The following is a 19,758-nucleotide window of genomic DNA, read 5'->3' as shown; positions in this document are numbered from 1 at the left end:
GTGTATGATCACTTAATTAGATAATGTTGTCACCCCACTGACTGAAAAGATATTTTTATAGAAATAATAACTTCTCTTTGGCACGGTGAAAAGACTGTGAAGATTTAAGGATACATGTGAAAAACAAGTTATAAATGTGAATTGCTGGTGATCATCATCATGAACTCAAGTGTCCCCACCATAGGAACAGGCTACTGGGAAAAGAGAAAAACATCGTTCCCAAGAGGCTTCCTTCTCTGAGTTGTGTGGTTTGATTATTATGTGGAATTGCTAAGATTTATCTTGTACTGTTTACTAAAATTCAGAGTACCTACTGGAGCCACAATGTTATAAAAAACTAAAAGTAGAAGCAGTGCTTTTATTGATAATAGAAAAGAAGGTCTATGTATTTTAGCTCACAAAATACCAATACACTCTTGGGTTTTTATTTAATTCTGTTGAATGTGGAGATATTATTTTGTTTTTGGTTGGGGGTCACTCCATCGCTGCTTGTGTGCTTACTCCTGGCAGTGCTAGTGGGAACCACATGAGGTTCTGGGGATTGAACCCAGGTTGACGGTATGCAAGGCAAATCCTGCCTGCTATATAACCTCTTCAGCCCCAGCTGTTTTGTTGTTTAAGTAAAATGAGTTTATTTGGGAAATGGGGAAAGACAGAGATTAAGATAGGCGTAAGTAAGTCTGAGAGAACACAGGTTTCTCCTTAGTGGGAAGAGCAAAGTAAACATCTTAAGAAGAGATGTGCGGGCCATTTCCTCATAATGCGAAAATGTGCCCTAAAGTAAGAAAGTATATATCTTGGGTAGATGCAGGCCAAGGAGATGACAAAATAAAAGGAAAGAAATACACATTGTAGGAAGGAATACAGGCAAATAAGAAAATTCTGGTTTTAAGAGAATGAGATTTCTTATTGTTACAAAAGATTTTAAAATCAAATAAACAAGTCTGTCACTGAACCATTTAACAATGTTAATTTTTCAATGCCGCATGTTTTCCTCTAACTTTTCAAGGTCATACCTCTCTACATGGCACAGAGAGGATAGGAGGGCTTCCAATTCCACATTTAAATGAAGAAGCAAAGAGCTCAGATCTCAGCCAGCCACAACACAGGCAAACAAAATAAAATGTCTGAGAGTCTCCCTTTCCCACATGCAGAAATCTCCATTTCTTTGCCCATTCTCTAAGAACCAAACAAGACTGAATAAGAAACCAAAAGACCAGGCCAGAAGCAAAAAAAAAAAAAAAAAAAAAATCAGAGGCACCTGAATTCCATGCTACTTCCAAAGCTGAGCTCACATGCTGTGTTGTTATATGCACAGTGGGCAGATGAAATTTACTGCTTGAAAGGTACTATTCTGGGGGAATTTGCTACATATTTGGTTAAGAGAAGGCTCCAGACCTTGCAGTTCCAGTATTTATAGCACTCAGCTGACTGACCTCACATCCAGAGAGGGATTTAGGGCCTATCACCCACCACTGCAAGCAATCTGTGCTGAAATCATGCTAAGGGGATTCACATCTCAAAGCCTGTGATGGAGAGAGAGAGAGAGAGATAAAAAGGGATGAGAAAAGGGGCCCTTGCCCTTATCCTCTTCTATACCACATTGCTACCTATAATTGTGAACTACACTTCTGCAGACCCCACTCAGGAAGCTAAATACAGAGAAAAAGAGAAGGAAGAGAAAGAGTCTGGGAAGACAACCCATCATGAAAAGAAGCCAGGAGTCTCAACATTTACAACAGAAATGTCTTTCTCTCCTCTCAGCTGAGAATCTACTGTCTCTCTACTGTGTGTACTCTCACCAGTCAGGCCAAAGGAGACTGAAAACTGACCAAAGTACAATGACACAGTGTCTACACTTTCATCACTCCTGTGGACTCTTAAAAGGGTTCTTGGACATCAGTGGGCTCACACACAGCAGTGTAGTTCCTTCCTATAGCAGTACAGAAGAAAACATTATTTTAGCCCAAACCAGAAATGTACACTAATATTCAATACACGAATATTCAAAGTTATACACATACATAAATATACATGCTAATTTAAATACAGTACAGTTACATATATGTGTACACATGTATTTATAGTAAAAGGTAGGCAGAAAGCTATGGGTTTAGAATCCTTTGCTCTCTCATCAGATTCCAGCAGCAACAGCCATTTCTATTATGAATTTTCTATAATGAGGGCTAATCAAAATGCCACACTCTCACCTGTGTCCCCATTCCACTCCACTTACCCAGTGAGATTACCTGAACTGGGGAACAAAGATTATAGAAAGATCCAGCATTCCTTGAAAGTAGGGCAAACATGCTTGTTGAAGTGTCTTAGATCTGTACTTTAATAAACCTAGCAGACTGAAACTTTCTGCGCTCAGAGCTTGCTGAGGCACACAGGGCCTATTAACAAACATATCCATTTTCTCCATGCCACTTAGTCCAAGGATTATCTCTGATCAGCAACACATATCTGCCATCTATTTGCAGCAGCAAGCCCCCAGTTTCACTGTTCCATGGACTCTAAATCCATGTTTAATAAGCTAGCATTCTCTCTCTTTTTTTTTTTTTTGCTTTTTGGATCACACAGGGGTCACTCCTGGCTCTGCACTCAGGAATTACCCCTGGCGGTGCTCAGGGGACCATATGGAATGCTCGGAATTGAACCTGGGTCGGCCGCATGCAAGGCCTACCCACTGTGCTATCACTCTGACCCCAATAAGCCATCATTCTCATATCTCCACTTCCAACCCTAAATTCCTCTAGGGGAGAGAAGCCACAAGGAAGAAATTCTTAATTTGATCTGGATTTTAAAAGCATGCTCCCACCCAGAAGAGGGAAACAAAACTGAGTATAAATACCTTCAAATAAACACTACTGTCTTTGATTAAAGTGTTGGACTGTCACTCTCAGGTCCATATGTGAACTGGATAGCTGACATCATAAAGAGGCAGAGTTTGAACATAACACCAACGGCTATTTAAGTGCCACAATAGCTGGGTTAAACTGCTCTGCTATAGAATTTCTCCTATTTATAGGTTTACATAGAAATCTAACATTGCTTCAAAACTCACTCTTCTCACCCCAGTACAATTGAGGTTTTATTCATTGCAGCTTACTCTAGTATAATCTCCTTATTAACCCTTCAAGTATTGGGAGACTCGTTGCATCCTGTCAGATGAACATCCATCTCAGTATTCCAAGATCAAGGATTGGATCGCAACCACTCATAACATAAACTATGCCAAACCAAGGTCCTGAGCAAGTGAAATTCTTAAGGAACCAATAGCTGGGGCCAAAGAGATAGTAAACAGTTAGGTTGCTTGCCTTGCATGCAGCCCTTTTGGGTCTGATCCCTGGTACAGCCCAAAAAAACCACTAGGAGTGATCCCTGAGTGCCAGGGGTAAGCCCTGAGTACTGCGGGATGTGACCTCAAAACAAAATAGGAACTAACAGCTGTCCAAAGCTATAAAGACCATATGCATTCCAAAAAATGTTGGGGTGATACAAAGAGATGTGACTTTGAAAATTCCAGAACTTCTGCTAAAGTACAAATGAAAACACGCTTTAATAATGTATCCATACAAAAGCATTACAGTACCAACACGGACATCCTAACACCAGTATTTTGAAGCTCAGGAAATTCACAGTGTAGCCTGATGGCTACAGATTTGCAGACCAATCTTTGCTGGAGTCCACTCAACCCAAACAACAGCATGATGTCCCAATCCAAGTCCAGGCACCAATCTGGGTTGTCCCACTTAGGATTCTATTACTGTCTGATCATCAGGGAGAGCCACGGGAAAAGCTGCATCATGCACAGCATGGCCACTTTCTGACTCACAAACACCGGTTGCATACTCTTCCACAAATGAAAACGGTGTGCTGGGATACAGACCTGCCCCACAAGGCAGTGGCACAAAAAAGAAAAAGTATCAGAGGACAGCCAAAAGGCTCTTCACCACTCAGACCACAGGCTGCTAAGCTTTGATGGTTATTTAAAAAACCAGTTTCCCACGAAAGGAGGCGATAAAGAGGGCGTCAAGAAGCCAGAGTGGCTAGCGCTGTAGTGATCTCCAGATATGGAGCTCGTGGACGAGAGAGTAAGCAGAACACACATGAAAGTGCCATCTGGTTCAGTAGATGCACCTCAACACTGCAAACGGTTCCTTCACTCTTCTCTGTTCTGATCAAGAGATGGCAAGGTCAGGAAAGTTTCTCAAATTAACTGAATAAAAGAAAAACCTCGCAAAGACAGAGTGGGTAACCTCCCTCTCACCGCACCTACCTCCACCTACTTATTACCCCCACCACTGGCACCTGCGAATGGTTTGCTCTGTTACAGAATGACACCCCAGCTCCCGGGGTACTGGGCTTGCAGAATCCCTTCCTGAAGTCATCCTGAGCAGCCAGAAAGCGGGATCCCACAGGAGGCTGGCATCTTCCCAAGAAGAGTGAGGAGGCCCACGGCACGTCCTTGCCATTGGCATCAGCCTCAGCCTTTCCACCCACGAGGACATCAGAGCCCCCACACGCAGTCAGATGGATTATTTTTTTTCTTCTTCTTCTCACTTGAAGTGCCTGCTCCCGCAGCCTCTTTTTAACCCTGAAACGCACAGCTGCCATCGCCCAAGCAGCCGCCGGAGCAGATGGGAGTCTCAAGCCGCCCCCGGGGCGAGGTTACACAGCCACTCAGGGTCCCCGCTCCGCTGCCGACCCTCCCAAGCCCTTACCTCCGGTGTCCTCGAAGCGCGGGGACGGGCGGTCCCACAGCTGGGCGCTCCAGCCGGCACCTGCCTCTTCCGCCTCGAGCTCCGCAGCGTCGGCGGCGCGGGGCGGGGGCTGGGCGGCCGCGGCCCGCGGGGTACCGGGGCGCTCGCGCTCGTCTTCTGACGAGGCGGCCGAGGAGGAGCGCGAGGCGGCCGAGGTGCTGTAGAAGGGGTTCCCGCCGCTGTCCGGGCCCGACTCGCCGAACACGTCGTCCGAGATGTGCAGGCTCTCGTAGCGCGCGCGGGCCGCCTCGAGCAGCGCCGGCGCCCTTCTCCGCGCGCCCCCGCCGCCCTCGGCCATAGCCCCGGCCGCCGCGCGCGCCCCCGCGCCCCACAGCGCCTCCCAGCCGCACGAGCCGGGCCCCAGGCCCGCGCCGCGGCCCGCCGCCCCCCACCAGCGCAGCCCGCAGCACAGCGCCCGGCGCCCGGCGCCCGGCCGGCCCGCCGTCTTGGCCGCCTCGGGCCCGCCGCCCGGGGAAGGAGCCCTCGGATCGCGGGCGCCGCCGGCCGTGGGCCGCGGCGGGAGGCGGGGGCGGCGGTGCTGAGATTCCGCACAGCCGCCGCGGCTGCTCGGGCCGCTGCGTCTTGACGCGCCCGCGGCGTCCCGGCGCGCCCTTCCCCGAGGCACCGGCGCTCCCAGGCCGACCTTCCCCCGACGCGAGCCGCCAGGGGCGGGCTCCGCCTCCTCGCACCTCCAGCCCGCCGGCCAATGAGAAGACTGGCCCGGGCCGGGCGGGAGGGGCCAGGAGGGCCCAGCTCTGGGACCCGCCCCGTAGCCTCCGCCCGGCCGCGCCCAGCCAGCGGCAGGAGCCGGCGGCGAGGGCTTAGACGACTGCGGGTGGCTCGGGTCAGTCCGTCAGCTTTCAGGGACGACCACCCGGGCGCTCACTCGCAGGCCCTTTGCCTGCCCCGCGGAGTGACGGAAGAACGGGGTGGGGGCTGGGGAATGCAGAGCATCCTTCCTGCGGCCCCGGCCAGCTACCGAGCGCTGACCAGCAGCCTTTGCTTCGCTTCCTGGTCTCGGTCCGCGCCCCAGGCCGGGGAGCTGTCCGCTCTGGTGGTCCTGAAACAGACCCGGCGGAAACCGTTCAGGTAGGCAGCAAGCCAGAGTCACACAATTCCTGAGCAACTGCTTCTGCCGCTTCCACTGCGTGCTTCTATAAATACAAGGACCATCTGTCCACCGAGAATCTTGCTCTAATTGGGAGACGGCTTTGCCGATTCAATCCCGGTTGCTAACTCAGTCTCACTTCAGTACCCTATATATTTAAGGAAAGCAGTGTCTGGAGTTAGATAGATTGGGCATTCTACATTGACGTTTGATTATCTTTTAAATTCAAATTATTCATTACCTCAAAAATTAATCCAAAGCAAATATTTTGAAATTTCTTTCACTTATATATTTGATCAACTCATCTGTTAAAATATAGCATAAGCACCCGGGCTTCCATCTCTGGTAATAGAGGAGGAAGCTTTAAATCACCCAGTTCCTTGATCAGGTGCGTATTTTGGTCACCTGTTGATTACAGTACAGTCTTGTCTTCTCGCTCCCTTCTCCAGTTCACAAATGGTGCAATAAATCACACAGTTGGACTATAAAGTTACTTTCCTTCTAACATAAACTAAAGCCATGCAGATGTGAAAGACTTACAAATCCTACTAAACACTGACTAAATAGTTGCACAAGGTGAAAACACAAGTTACGACTTCTAACCTTGCAGAAGGGATGAGATGCTGAGGGCATTTTGTTACCACGAGAAATTAGTGCTATCAACAGACATGCTCTTGCCCGCTGCTCTCCAGCTCTATTTCTTTTTGCCAAATTAGAGTCTTTGTACCAGCATGAATTCATGTTACTTTAAAAGCAGTATATTAAAAGAAAAAAATTCCACATAACATTATTTATTATCCCACATAATAATTAATGTTAAATATAATTTTATCCATTCATTATGTGGAATAACAGACAAATGAGAAATTGTTTGAAAACGATTTTTAGTCCCTTGGAAGAATTATGCTACAAGAAGGAACTGACATCTATATTGAGAGAAATTTTGAAGAGGACACATATAGGTCATCAGACTTAGTTGGAGAGTCACAATAAAGCGTAGATTGAAGGTGTAATGAATAAAATAAGACTCTGTAGTTCAAGTTGAAATTCTACAAGAATGTTTATGACCTATAAACTTAATGTTACTTTTTTTAATTTAATAACATCCAGAGGTGTAGAACCTACATAAAATCTTCATTTCCTTTCAGATGCCCTTATAACTCAGTTATACAACTTAAGTTAACTTATAAATTGAGTTAGCAATTCAGTGTGTTTAATAAACAATGAACAGCCTTGGTACCCATAAAAAGTATAGAACAGGGCAACAAATTCAAGAATTAGCAGTCTTCCACTGTATCTAATTTTTATTTTAATGGTGTAATCCCAAGGAGACCCTGCCACTTTGGGACTTCCCAGTCTCAGCTTGCAACATTGGGAAGAAGGTTATATGGTCACAAAAGAAATAGACTGGGAAATAGAATGGTTACTCTAAACCTTGTCAAATCAAAATTGGGTGACTATTCAGCTTACACAAAAAGTGTTTGACATTTTACTTTGTTCAGAAACTGCTTTTAGTTAATAGAAGAAAAATATTCCAACACTCGATGACAGGTAGTTGCTTCTTACTGAGGAAAGAGAAGAAAAAGTGAGACAATAATTGGAATTCAAAACAAACTAAAAAAAATCTTTCCCATATGCCTGATATTCTCCTACTTGATTCTACCATTATAATTTGATACAATAAAGTTTTATAACTAAAATTATTTGTGAGGATGATTTACAGAACCAGTATTGCACTGAGATTTTTACTGTTTGAATCATTTGAAAGCATCTTGCAAATAATGTACTGATGATATCATAAAATAAATTTAGATTGACATTAAACTGTTTTGTTTAGTTTCCCTGAAGAGCCCTAAGTAATAAAAATAATCCACTTCATAATTGATTCCTTATGTTTTGTTAAACCAGGAGTTGGTATATTTATACAATGGAGCTGATCTCATTAATTTTAGACCTACTTGCATGGTACAATGCACCATTGTTTAACATATACAGAAAAGAGAAAGGAAAACTGTTATTAAAACTTTTAGGGCCAGAGGGATAATACAGAAGGTAGGGCACTTTCCTTGCATGTGGCCAACCCAAGTTCAATCCCAGGCATCCCATATGGTACCCCAAGATCCACCAAGAGTGATCCCTAAGCACAGAGCCAGGAATAAGCCCTGGGCACAGCTGAGTGTAGCCCTCCCCCCACCAAAAAAAAATAATAAAATAAACTGTGACGCAGTGTATTCCTTTTTCTAATAATTTTAAATTATTTGTATTGAAAAGCTGTGATAATTATTTAAACATATTTGGTCATTTGTTACCCTACTACATACATAAACCTTAAAATATAAGTTAAAACTATTGATTATTGATTCTTTGTGTTTTGTTACAAAACTTTAAATTCAAAATCTTACTACTCATTTACAGTCTGAGATTTTTCAATCTCATGTTTTTCCCACAATATATTCCTCTGATCTAATCAGAACCTCTCATGTCATATTTCTTATGAAAGTGCTTTGAATACATAATATGAGACTGACACCCAAGGACAGTAGACACAGAGCCAGGAATATTGCCCCAAGTTGGGAACCTGTCGCAGGAACTGGGGCAAAATGCAGCTGGAATAGAGAAGGGATCACTAAGACAATGATGGTTGGAATAATCATTCAGGATGGGAAGTGTGGGCTGAAAGTAGATAAAGGACAAAACATGATAACCTCTCAGTATTTGTATTACAAACCATAATGCCCAAAAGTAGACAGAGAATATGGAGAAAATCATCTGCCATGGAGGCAGGGGGAGGGTGGGAAACTGGGGACATTGGTGGTGGGGAATGTGCACTGGTGGAGGGATGGGTGTTTGATCATTGTATGATTGAAACTCAAACATGAAAGCTTGAAATTCAAACATGAAAACTTGTGACTCTATCTCACTGTGATTCAATTTTTTAAAAAAAAATTTTTAAAAAGAAAGTGCTTTGAATACATCCAAGTTGCTTCTTTTCCATCTTCCTGGCTTAAGTAGCAAACCAGCAGTGGATTTCTTGTTTTACCTTTTTCAAGGTTTTCTTTTTTTTTTTTGCTTTTTGGGTCACACCCAGCGATGCTCAGGGGTTACTCCTGGTTCTGCACTCAGGAATTACTCCTGGTAGTGCTTGGGGGACCATATGGGATGCGGGGATCCAACCCGGGTCGGCCGCGTGCAAGGCAAACGCCCTACCCACTGTGTTATCGCTCCGGTCCCTCAAGGTTTTCATATAAACATCTTATTTTCTTTCTTCACATCAAAAGGCCGGTGACCTGGCATGCTGAGGGATGTAAATAGCCAGACATGCCCTAATAATAATAAATATTTTATTTTTTGTTTGTTTTGTGATTTTTTGGACTATACTCAGCAATGCTCAGAAAACTATGATGTGCCAGGGATTGAACCCAGGTCTCTTGCTTGTGACTCAGATCACTAGCAAACTCTTTCTTTAGCCAATAGTAATAATTTTAGCATAGGACCAGGCTATGGTAACATCATCAGATAGTCTACCTGCTCAGCACCTTTCAGCTACCAGAAAAGATAATTTCTTGTATTGAAATAAAGGGGGTAATGCCTAGATCATTCTTGACCCCGGTGTTTAGAGAGGAGAAGGAAAGAAACCAAGGATGGAAAAAGTGAATGAGAAGTGTTGGGTGAACAGGCATCAGGACTTCAGTTATACTCATTATATGAATGAGTGATAGCTATATATCCAAAACACAGGCTCAACAACACTTAAAAGCATGAGATCTAAGCTGCAATTATTGGAACTTTGTAATGTGCCTGCCAATTTGACAGGCGGGGATGGGGCAGGGCTTGGGGGTGGGAAGGGAATATGGGAGGAAAGTTGATCCTGGTGATGGGATTGATGATGAAATATCATATGTCTAAGACTCAACTATCAATAACCTTGTAAATCAGTTATTTGATCTGAAAAAATAAATAAAAAGAAAAGACAACTTCTTATCATGGAGATGTCAAATGTGAAAAAAGAGGGGATAGGGCTGTCAAAATCAATACAATAATGGATTCATAAAACGTGCAATTTTGACTTTGCAAATGGCAGACTCGTGCAGAGAACTAAAAGGGAAAAAACTTTAAAGGCCAGGATCACACTGCCCAGTTCAGGCTTGGGAATTCTGACAAATTCTCTACCCAATGTTGCTGGGGCACACTATGCATAGAGAAGGCAGGGGTGGAGCTGAAGTAGCTGCTGCACTTCCTCACATTGCTTTTCTCACCGAAAAGAAGTAGGTGAGGAAAAAAAGCTAGAGCCACAAGAAGTGACCAAAACTAAAAGCAGGAGGGGACAAGCTACTGTTTCTGAACCAGGAGGAACATGTGAGGGAGAAGGATGGAAGCAATGTGCATGGCACAGTATGATGTATCAGACAAAGGATCATATCAGACAAAGGATCCAAGGGATTCAAACTTGCTCAAAAAAATTTTGTATGATGAATTTATCTCTGCATCATTAACTGAAAACAGGCAAACTCAAATTTTAGCTGAGCTTATTAATGACTTAAACTGATCATTTTAATCTGAGTAGGTCTCATAGAACACTCAGTTTGCTGTGAGAACTCTCACACCTGGGTTCTGGTATAAATATTTTAAATATTGTGCATATGTGAGATGTTATAACAAATATCTTAAAATTTCTATAATAGTGCTAGAGTTTATGTCTCAGTATCAGCTTATAATCTCAGTATAACAATTCAGTGTTATAATATTGCATTGAGATTAACAACCAGGATCATTTATTTCACTTATTCTGACCCTTTAGTCAGAGTTCAATGCAGAGCACTCCATATTGTCACCCAAGCACCAACAGGAGTGACCCTTAAGCATAGAGCCAGGAGTAAGCTCTGTGTATATCTAGATCTGACCCCGAAACAGACAAAATGTCAACCTGAGAAAAACTGTCATAACTACCATATTTTAGCAGCTTTTTTCCTTCTCTTCATAATCATCATCATCCCATTGATTGTCGATTTTCTCGAGTGGTCTCAATAACATCTCCATCTGTCCTAGCCCTGAGATTTTAGAAGCCTCTCTTTACTCATCCTTCCTAAAGGTGCCACATTGGAGGAGCTCTCTCTCTCTTCATAAAGCATGGAAAATTCACCTCAATTTCCTAATCTTCCCCATTGGGTGCTTTCTATAACACTGGAATAATGCATTTTTAGCATAACTGCCTCAAAAGCAGCTAAGGGAAAACATAGTTTAGCTTCTTTCTCACCCCTGGCCTCTCCTATAAGAAGCCAGCCAAGGCACTCCTTACTGTTTACTTATAAATAGATCTGTCCCTGATACAGTTTGAAGATCTAAAAAAGGAAACAGCATCACTTCAAATACAAGTGGCTAGAATATCTACCTTTAATTTAGTGCTTACTGGAAATAAAGCATTGGATTAAAAAATGTGGAAAATGACTATAAACAGCTTTTAAAATTGTTAGTCTTCCTAATAAATTGAAATATGTTACTGTCATTAAAATAACTTTATTTCATATCATATCTGTCACTGGGTCTCTTAATCAACCTAGTATTGAACTTAAGAAAACAAGTTTTATTTACAACTGTTAAGTCCTTGCTTGTTTCATGGAAACATGTGTGTTTTAAATCTTTTAATATCTGAGGGTTTTCCTAGAAGTCAAAATTCTGAGGATGAAACATTTAAAGAATAACATGTTTTGGTACATTCACAATGTGAAGCAAACTTTCTTGTCAAGTGTATTACATCTAATGAGATCTTTAATTGTGGACATTCAAAAGACTTTTTGTCATTTGTAGAATTGTTCTAATAGTTTGTATTCCATAAGGTCCACAAAATAATGATATTAAATGCTTTGAAAAGTAATAACAAATATAACAAAGCATAAATTTGTCGTGGTAAATGGAAAGTTTTGTGAAATCAAAGTTTTCAATAAAGGACTGAATGAACTAATCAAAATAAATATTTTTTATATTTAAACTGTATATTCTACCTTTATAGATTTGAACACTTCTTAATTTGTTTGAACACTTTTTTATTTATAGAAAATGCTATAAACAGGTTTTAAAATTGTTAGCAGATGGCATCTTATCATGCATAAAGTAAAATATTGGTTTAACTCTCTTTCAGATACATTGAGTATGTTTTTAATACTTCACAGGTATGTATTTGCTTGGATAAATCCATAAAGGAAGTCCTTTCTTTCTGTAATAGGCACTGCCCTTAAACAGGCAGGAAATCTCAACAGTCAGCTATGGGACACCAATATCCTTTTCTAGAGAAAGAGTACATGGGATAGGCTTAAGTTACAAGTGCAAGATCAAATGACAGCAGTAGCTGTTACTAGTGTCCCAGCAAACCCCAGGACTGGAAAACTCAAGGTAAAACTGGTAGCATCCTGCTATATAAAAGAAAGCATTCTGTATAAAAGAAAGTCCAGATCTGTCACCACTGGTGTAAGAAATCATGCAACCCGGAGATTCTTCTGGCAGCGATTTATTCAGAGATCTTCTCAAGCAAAACGGGAAAGAAGAGGGACGAATGGGGAGGAATCCCATACCTAGCTAGGCAGCTTCCCTCCTTATATACCCCTCACTGCTTTCTTACGCCCAAGTGTCTGCAGCTGATAGACTAGTCACAGCCCTTCGTGTGACAAGACATCCTGATTCCTTATCAGGTATTATCTACGAAGCACGGTGTAATTAACAAGAAACAGGTGTCCACGAAGCACGGTCCTGTGGCGGCTCTCCACAGTTCCCCCTTTTTTGTTTTAAAACAGCAAGTCTGCGTAGCGACCTCGGGCCCCCTTGGCCTTACCCGTCATTGGGAGCCCTCTCGCTTGTAGGTCCCTGTCTTAGGTTGGTCCAAGGGTCAGGTGGGGTATAATGCACCCTTTCAAACTCCTCAACTACAGGAGGTCCCCTGAAGTTAAGGGTTCTCAGCTGCATAATACTTTTGCTACATCCAGCTAGACCTGATTGTTCTAAGTGAGATTGTTTCAGTGTTGCAAGCCAAAGCTGCGGGGATTGCTGTGCTTCCAGGGCGGCAAATGCCTGTAAATACCACGCCTTTGTAAATAGTTGTTTTTGTTGCATTTTGTATAGACACCAGGCAAAAAACCAAAGCAGCGAGAAGCAATAAGGATAATACTGCTCCCACCCCCACCCACTCTTTGATAAAATGGAGGGGACTTTCTACTCTGGTTTTATCAAGATGGGTAAAGACAGGATTAAAGCAGGCCATGTTGTAGCAATGGCCCAGAAAGCTGCTTCTTCAGCTCGTACTGACACAGGAACCAGGCTGAGCAGGAGCACCAATTTGCACATCTTGGTCTACTGGAGGCGCGGTCTTCTGTGTCAGGTGTTCAGGAATCCACACTGGCTCTGCCCTGTCCTGCGGAAAAACACAAACAAAACTCCTGGCCCAGGTTAACACGGGTTCCTTGAACTATCTTAGTAAGGATGCCTCGGCAGTCCTAGGTACAACCCAGCTCACGCTTGAAAAAAATACTCTAAAGTTACTAGAAGCCTCCGCAACCGGGACTTTTATCTCCATGTCTGTGAACAGAAAGAGTCAGAGAGAAGCTCCAACACGAAAGGATATCCCAGAGACAAACGAGAAGGTGCTCCTGCCAAATCATTCCTTTCTTCAGGAACCTGTGAATTTCAAGGAAAGGGTAGAAGTAAAGTATTATTAATTCAAAATATGGAGGCCTGGCATTGTCTGATCCACGACCTGAAAAATAAGAGTATAAGGAAAGGTCTTAATGTGACCTCATGAAATGTGTAAGGAGCTACAGGCCTTTGCTCTAGGTCCTCTGACGCTGGCTCCTCTTCTTTCCTTGTGACTTCCAGCTGAAATCAGTTTGGCGATGAATCAGAGCTGGAATTTGAAGGGTTGTGAGACTCTGTTGGTCTGAGATCCAAATCAGGTGGTTGAATTCTGCTTCTGATAAGACGTAACAGGATCCAAAGTTTCTTAGTGGGGTTATCATCTGTTGAAGCAAAAGCATAGCCTTTTCCTCAAATGAGTTTCCCTGCTACATTCAATTGAGAAAATACCTCCTTTTTGTATTTGATTTAACATTCCATATGTCCACTGAAAATGCAGAGGTGGTGGGCTTAAGGCCGCAGTGTTCTATACTGAAAAGGGGTTGTAGTAACTGTATCGGGGCAGAAAATAGGCTGCGCTTCCTGCCATCCCTGGCTGCAGCGATTATACTGATTGGAGCTCTGAAACTCCACACTGAGGAAAGGGGCTGAAACTGGGAACATCTCCTGATTTTGTGGGGCCTGGGGCTGGTCCCCTTGCAGGTGTCCTGAGTTGGGATCACTCACTGCACCAAAATTAAAGCGACAATCTCTAGCCCAATGATTTCCCCTCTTACACCGGGGACAGGGCCCGGGAGGTGCAAGTCTGGCTCTGCAGTCTCTGGCCCAGTGGTTTCCCCTCCTACACCTAGGACAGGGCCCAGGACATGCTCTCGTAGCAAGGCTTGGGGGCACATTGCAATCTCTACGAAAGTGGCCTGGTTTTCCACAATTAAAACATCTTTTCTGAGCTTGTCTCTGTAAGGCATAGACCTGCACCTGATGTTTCGCAGAGCCAACATTCCAGCATGCTTCCAAGTACCCGAATATGTCTTCCTTCTCCTTAATAGGGCCCAGAATGGCCTGGCAATCCTCATTAGCATTTTCAAAGGCCAATAGTTTAGTCAACAACTCCTGAGTTGCCTTATCCTTAACCTGCATTTCAATGGCTTTCATCAACCTTCCTATGAAATCTGCATAAGGTTCTGAGGCTCTCTGGAAAATCTTTGTAAAGCTTCCCTTAAATTCTGCTTCTGCATCAACCTTCTCCCATGCACGCAGGGCTCCGTCACGGACATAAGCAAGAACAGCACGAGGCAAGGTGACTTGCCTTTCTGGGTCGCGCCATTTCCCTTCACCAGTTAACATCTCACAAGTCAACTCAATACCTGAAAAGTTTTGTCCAGCATGGCCTAGGCCTTGAAGCTTTGCCTTGGCCTCCTTGCTGAGCCACATTCTCCACTCTAAGTACTGAGAACGGCTTAAGTATGTCTTAGCAACCATGTGAAAATCATGAGGTACCCAGTAGGCCTTTTTACTCCAGTATGCAAGATACTCCCTACAGTACGGAGATGTAGGCCCGTACGAGACACAGGCCTGTTTGAAACGACTGAGAGAATCCATCCTTAACCTGCGACAAGATGGATGCTGCTTCTCTGCCTGGACTGGGCGTTTGGGAGCATGTCCCGAGTGGCCTGGAGGCCATTTAGCTGAGTCACTCTCGGACTCAGAATCTGAGTAAGTGATAGCAGACTCATAACCCGCATCACTTCCAATACACTGGAAGTAGAGCTATATTCACTGGCCTCAGTATTTTTCCTATGAAAACCCTTTCGAGACTTAGTTGTGGGAGGAGCTGAGGCTGTATTATTCCTAATGTTCTCCATATCAATTGCACTATTCAAAAATAGAAGAATAGAAGTAACAATCTCCCATGTAGTCCAGAATTCCCAGGGGATCTTAGTCCCTTTCTTAGATGCCTTATAGACATTTTTCCTAACTTGTCTCCAAATCCTGCTTTCTAGAGTTCCTTCATCTGGGAACCATGGGTTAACCTCATAAACTACTTTAAGGCAGGACGGGAGTTGGTCTCTGGAAATGTAGAGTTCCGGGTCTCCAATTCTGCGGGAGAGAGACTGAATCAAATTCATAAATGACTTGCCCTCTTCAGTCCGGCTCGAAAAAATATGAAAGATTTTGAGAAGGCCCAGAATCTGCCCCATTTTAGTGGGGGATTGCTGTTTGGATTCTAATCTGCAGCACACAGAAGAATCCTGATCTCCCGCTCACTTTCTAGAGTGGGGTGCACCAAACGCTTATTCTTACCTTTAGTTGATTGTTCGGGCCCACCCAGGAATGCCAGCTGTAAGAAATCATGCAACCCGGAGATTCTTCTGGCAGCGATTTATTCAGAGATCTTCTCAAGCAAAACGGGAAAGAAGAGGGACGAACGGGGAGGAATCCCATACCTAGCTAGGCAGCTTCCCTCCTTATATACCCCTCGCTGCTTGCTTACGCCCAAGTGTCTGCAGCTGATAGACTAGTCACAGCCCGTGGCATGACAAGACATCCTGATTCCTTATCAGGTATTATCTACGAAGCACGGTGTAATTAACAAGAAACAGGTGTCCACGAAGCACCATCCGTGGCGGCTCTCCACATCCTGCTATATAAAAGAAAGCATTCTGTATAAAAGAAAGTCCAGATCTGTGACCACTGGTTGGCCTCTGCTCTCATTATCAAGAGAAAAGTCCTGGGATACATTATCTCCCCAACCTTGGAAAAGAATAGAATTGACTCCTGAATTTCAGGGCCCTCCTATTAGAAGAAATATACTCAAGGCCAGCTCTCTGAAGTGACCTGATATCACATTGGTCAAGTCTGAGTTCCCAGTGTAACAAATAATATATCAATTATTAATTAATATGAGAATCACCTACTCTGTCCTTAGCCAATCTCCATAATTTCTCAGCAAAAAAAGTTTCCTAATATTTTTGTGTTTATGCAAAATAACTAGTTTTTAAGGAATATTTATTGAAACATTGTGATTTACAAAGTTGTTCAAAATATAGTTGTTTCAGGCATATAATGTTCCAACACCAATCCCAGCACCAGTGTCCCCTTCTCTCCACCAATATCCCAATTCCCTCCCACCTACCCTCAGTAGGCATATAAAAAATTTATTTCAAATTATTAGGTTCAGTAAATCTTAAAGAAATGGGAAATAGAAGTATCAGAAAATAAATGAATAAAAGTCAAAATCAAAAAATGTTGTGATGATGAACTGCTGTATGCCTTCCTGTTTGTACTTCAGGAACTCCAATTATTCTTATATTGTTCCTCTTGAATTCATCTCATAGTTCTCTGGCATTCTGTTGTTTATTTTTTCAGACTATTTTTCACCTTCTGCTGTTTCCTACTGGTGTCCTTCTTCTCAGCTTGGAGCTCCTTGATCTTTTGCTCAGCTTCTGTTATTCTGCTGTTCAGAGCTTCTATTGACTTTTTAAGATATCACCTACCATATTCATTTCTGTTATTTCTGACTGTAGTAGTTTTTTCACTTTGATTGTCATACTTTCTTGTGCTTTTCTGACCTCCTGTTCTACTGTTTCTTTCAGCACACTGAACATCCTCATCACAGTGTCACTAAAGACACTGTCTGCAAATTTACTGGTGTTGTTTATGTCTTCAGTGATAATTGTTTTCACCCATTGAGCTGGAATTGAGCTGGTGGGCTTCTGTGTGTTTTCCCTTCTAATGTTCTTGTTGTACTGAAGGTGAGTCTTTGTAGTTAACCCCACACACATACACAAACACACACACTGAAGATACATAAGAATTAAGCTGAAAATTGCTCTCTCTTCTCTGCCCATCCTCACAGAGTGACAGGTTGAATAACTGTGAGCAGCAGGTAATTGGTTGAGCAAAGCTGTCACATTACCATACGCAGCCACGTGCTTCAGGAGATAGGGCCCTTAATACAGCATAGGTCAGGTGTGGAGGTTGCTGGGACCCCCCTGGCAGAGAGAGGCTATGCCTTTAATTTCAGAATAGGATCTATAATATCAGCCAGAGACAAGTCAGCAGAGTCAGCTAGCAAAACTTATAAAAATAACTAAAAATCACTTGGTAAATTAAAAACAAAGGTGAAGAGAAAAACCATGTTTAACATGCATTTTTGGTAGAAATCAAAGTCCAGCTCTCCAGAGTGATTTTTCTAATAGGCCTATTAAAAAGATGCCCCCAGTCTTGACCCCATGCCAGGCTATCTTTACCAGGGCAACTCAGAGGGGGACAGGTTGAGGGTTGAGTTTCCCTCCCCACACCAGCAGAAACCCAGTAGCCAAAAAACCTCCAGAACTCAATCGCAGCCATGCTCATGACAGAACCTGCAGAACAACCCAGGTATACGTGACTCATGAATGAAATATCCAAACTTGCTCTGAGTGGGACTGGGCCTCCTCCACCCAGCTCCCAAGTTTTCTAGTAGCTTGGCAGTCACACCTACAAACTGCCCCCAGTGCCATATAATCTCATCAATGCCCAAGAAGAGAGTGACATCGGCCTTACCCATGAGTAAATATGCTCTATAATCATATTCTAAATTTCAGAATTTCTGGAGTGCCCAGCCACATTTGCAGCCATGCAACCTCTCATACCCTAGCCCACTGATATGCCAAAAGTATCACACATTTGTTTGGGTTTAACATTCATGCTTGTAATCTCTTAAACAAGGGCTTAAATTAGCTCCAGGATGAAATACAGCAATCTTCATACACACTTTCCTCTTACAGTGGTGGGAAGGTGCATGGTGGTGGGATTGGTGTTTGAATATTAAATGTAATGAATTATTGTAAACAACTTTACAAAAATAAAATTAAATTAAAAAAAATGCCTCTCCCAAAATAATCCAGATGAAACTTGTTTTACTGACAGTAGTTGCCTAATTCACAAGGGGATTTGAAAAGCTCCATAAGTCTTTGTTAGCTTCACCAAAATAGTGGAAGTCAGAGCCTTTCCAGGGGGAAATTTAGCGCAAAATGTAAAATAAGTGCTCTTACATAAACTGACAGTTGTCTAAAGAATTTAAAATAAATATCTATACTATTTCAAAAGTCACTTTCTTAGTTCTATATGCACATACAGCAACATAGAATGAACGTATTAAACCAGCAATCCAAGAGCATACAAGAAGAGAAGACAAATGCTTAGTACCCATTACCCAATCCCCCTTTCTTCAAGCTGGCACATACTAACCATCTGTAATGAACAATAAGCAAGCAGGCGTAAGAGCTTGCAGAGCATAGTGGCAGAGAGCTGAAGTAATTAGAGATCAAAGTGGAGAGGAATATGATGTTAAATCTTGTAAGATTAGACTTTATTTTTTTAATAATGTAGGAGTACTGCTGTTTATTCAGCCATTGATTAAGTTGATTGAACTGGGCATGAACTCCACATTGCTTTTTTAATTCTATTTGAATGTTAACTTTATTTTGTTATTTTATTATTATTTTCCCCTTTTTTTTTTGATTCACCGTGAGATACAGCTACAAAGCTTTTATGTTTTAGCTTCGGTCATATAATCATCAAACACCCATCTCTTCACCAGTGTACACTTTCCACCATCAAAATCCCCAGTATTCCCCCAAATCCCCCGTTCCAACCCTTCCCCTGCTTGGGTGGCAGATAATTTCCCCCATACTCTCTTTGTTGAATGTAACTTTGGTTACATTCGATATTTTTTCTTTTTTTTTTTAATTCAATATTTTGACACCAGTCTTACCACCATTCAAACCTGCTGAAAAGGCAATGCTAGATTATTTGTTTTGTATTGCTTGTTATGGATAAAATATAATTTCCAGGAAATTCTGTGTCATTCTCTTCCAGGAGCTTTAGTTTATAGTCTCTGGGTCTTGGCCATTGATGAGATTACATGGCGCCAGGGGCAGTTTGTGGGTGTGACAGCCAAGCTTCTGGAAAACTGGGGACCCGGGAGGAGGAGGCCCAGTCCTGATCTAAGTGGGCTTGGAGATCTCAGTCACGTGTTCCCGCATATCTGGGTTTTCCTGCCGATCTGCACTCTGGTGAGGTTCATCCCATATAGACTTTATTTTGAATGAAAGGGGAGATACTGGAGAAGTTAGTGAAGAAAAGAAATAATGTCTGATTTGTCTTTTATTATTTTTTAAATTTTTTTATTTTAATGAATAATCGTGAGATACATTTACAGACTTACAGACTTTCATAATTGTGTTTTAGTCAAACAATGTTCAAGTACCCACCCTTCCA

At 42.7% G+C, this 19,758-nt stretch overlaps 1 protein-coding gene across 1 annotated transcript in view; it reads right to left on the bottom strand.

Moving 5' to 3' along the window:
* PGBD5 (piggyBac transposable element derived 5) overlaps window positions 1–5,185 on the bottom strand; it is a 120,032-nt gene extending 114,847 nt beyond the window's left edge. Inside the window, exon 1 of the mRNA XM_012935099.2 lies at window positions 4,728–5,185. Coding sequence (XP_012790553.2) covers window positions 4,728–5,064 — 337 coding nt within the window. The 5' untranslated portion in view covers window positions 5,065–5,185. The remainder of the gene's footprint in view (window positions 1–4,727) is intronic.
* Between the last annotated feature and the right edge of the window lie 14,573 nt (window positions 5,186–19,758).

The sequence above is a fragment of the Sorex araneus genome, chromosome 9 (genome assembly GCF_027595985.1).
Source record: "Sorex araneus isolate mSorAra2 chromosome 9, mSorAra2.pri, whole genome shotgun sequence".
Classification (NCBI taxonomy): Eukaryota; Metazoa; Chordata; class Mammalia; order Eulipotyphla; family Soricidae; genus Sorex; species Sorex araneus.
This window is presented reverse-complemented; position numbering and strand designations above follow the sequence as displayed.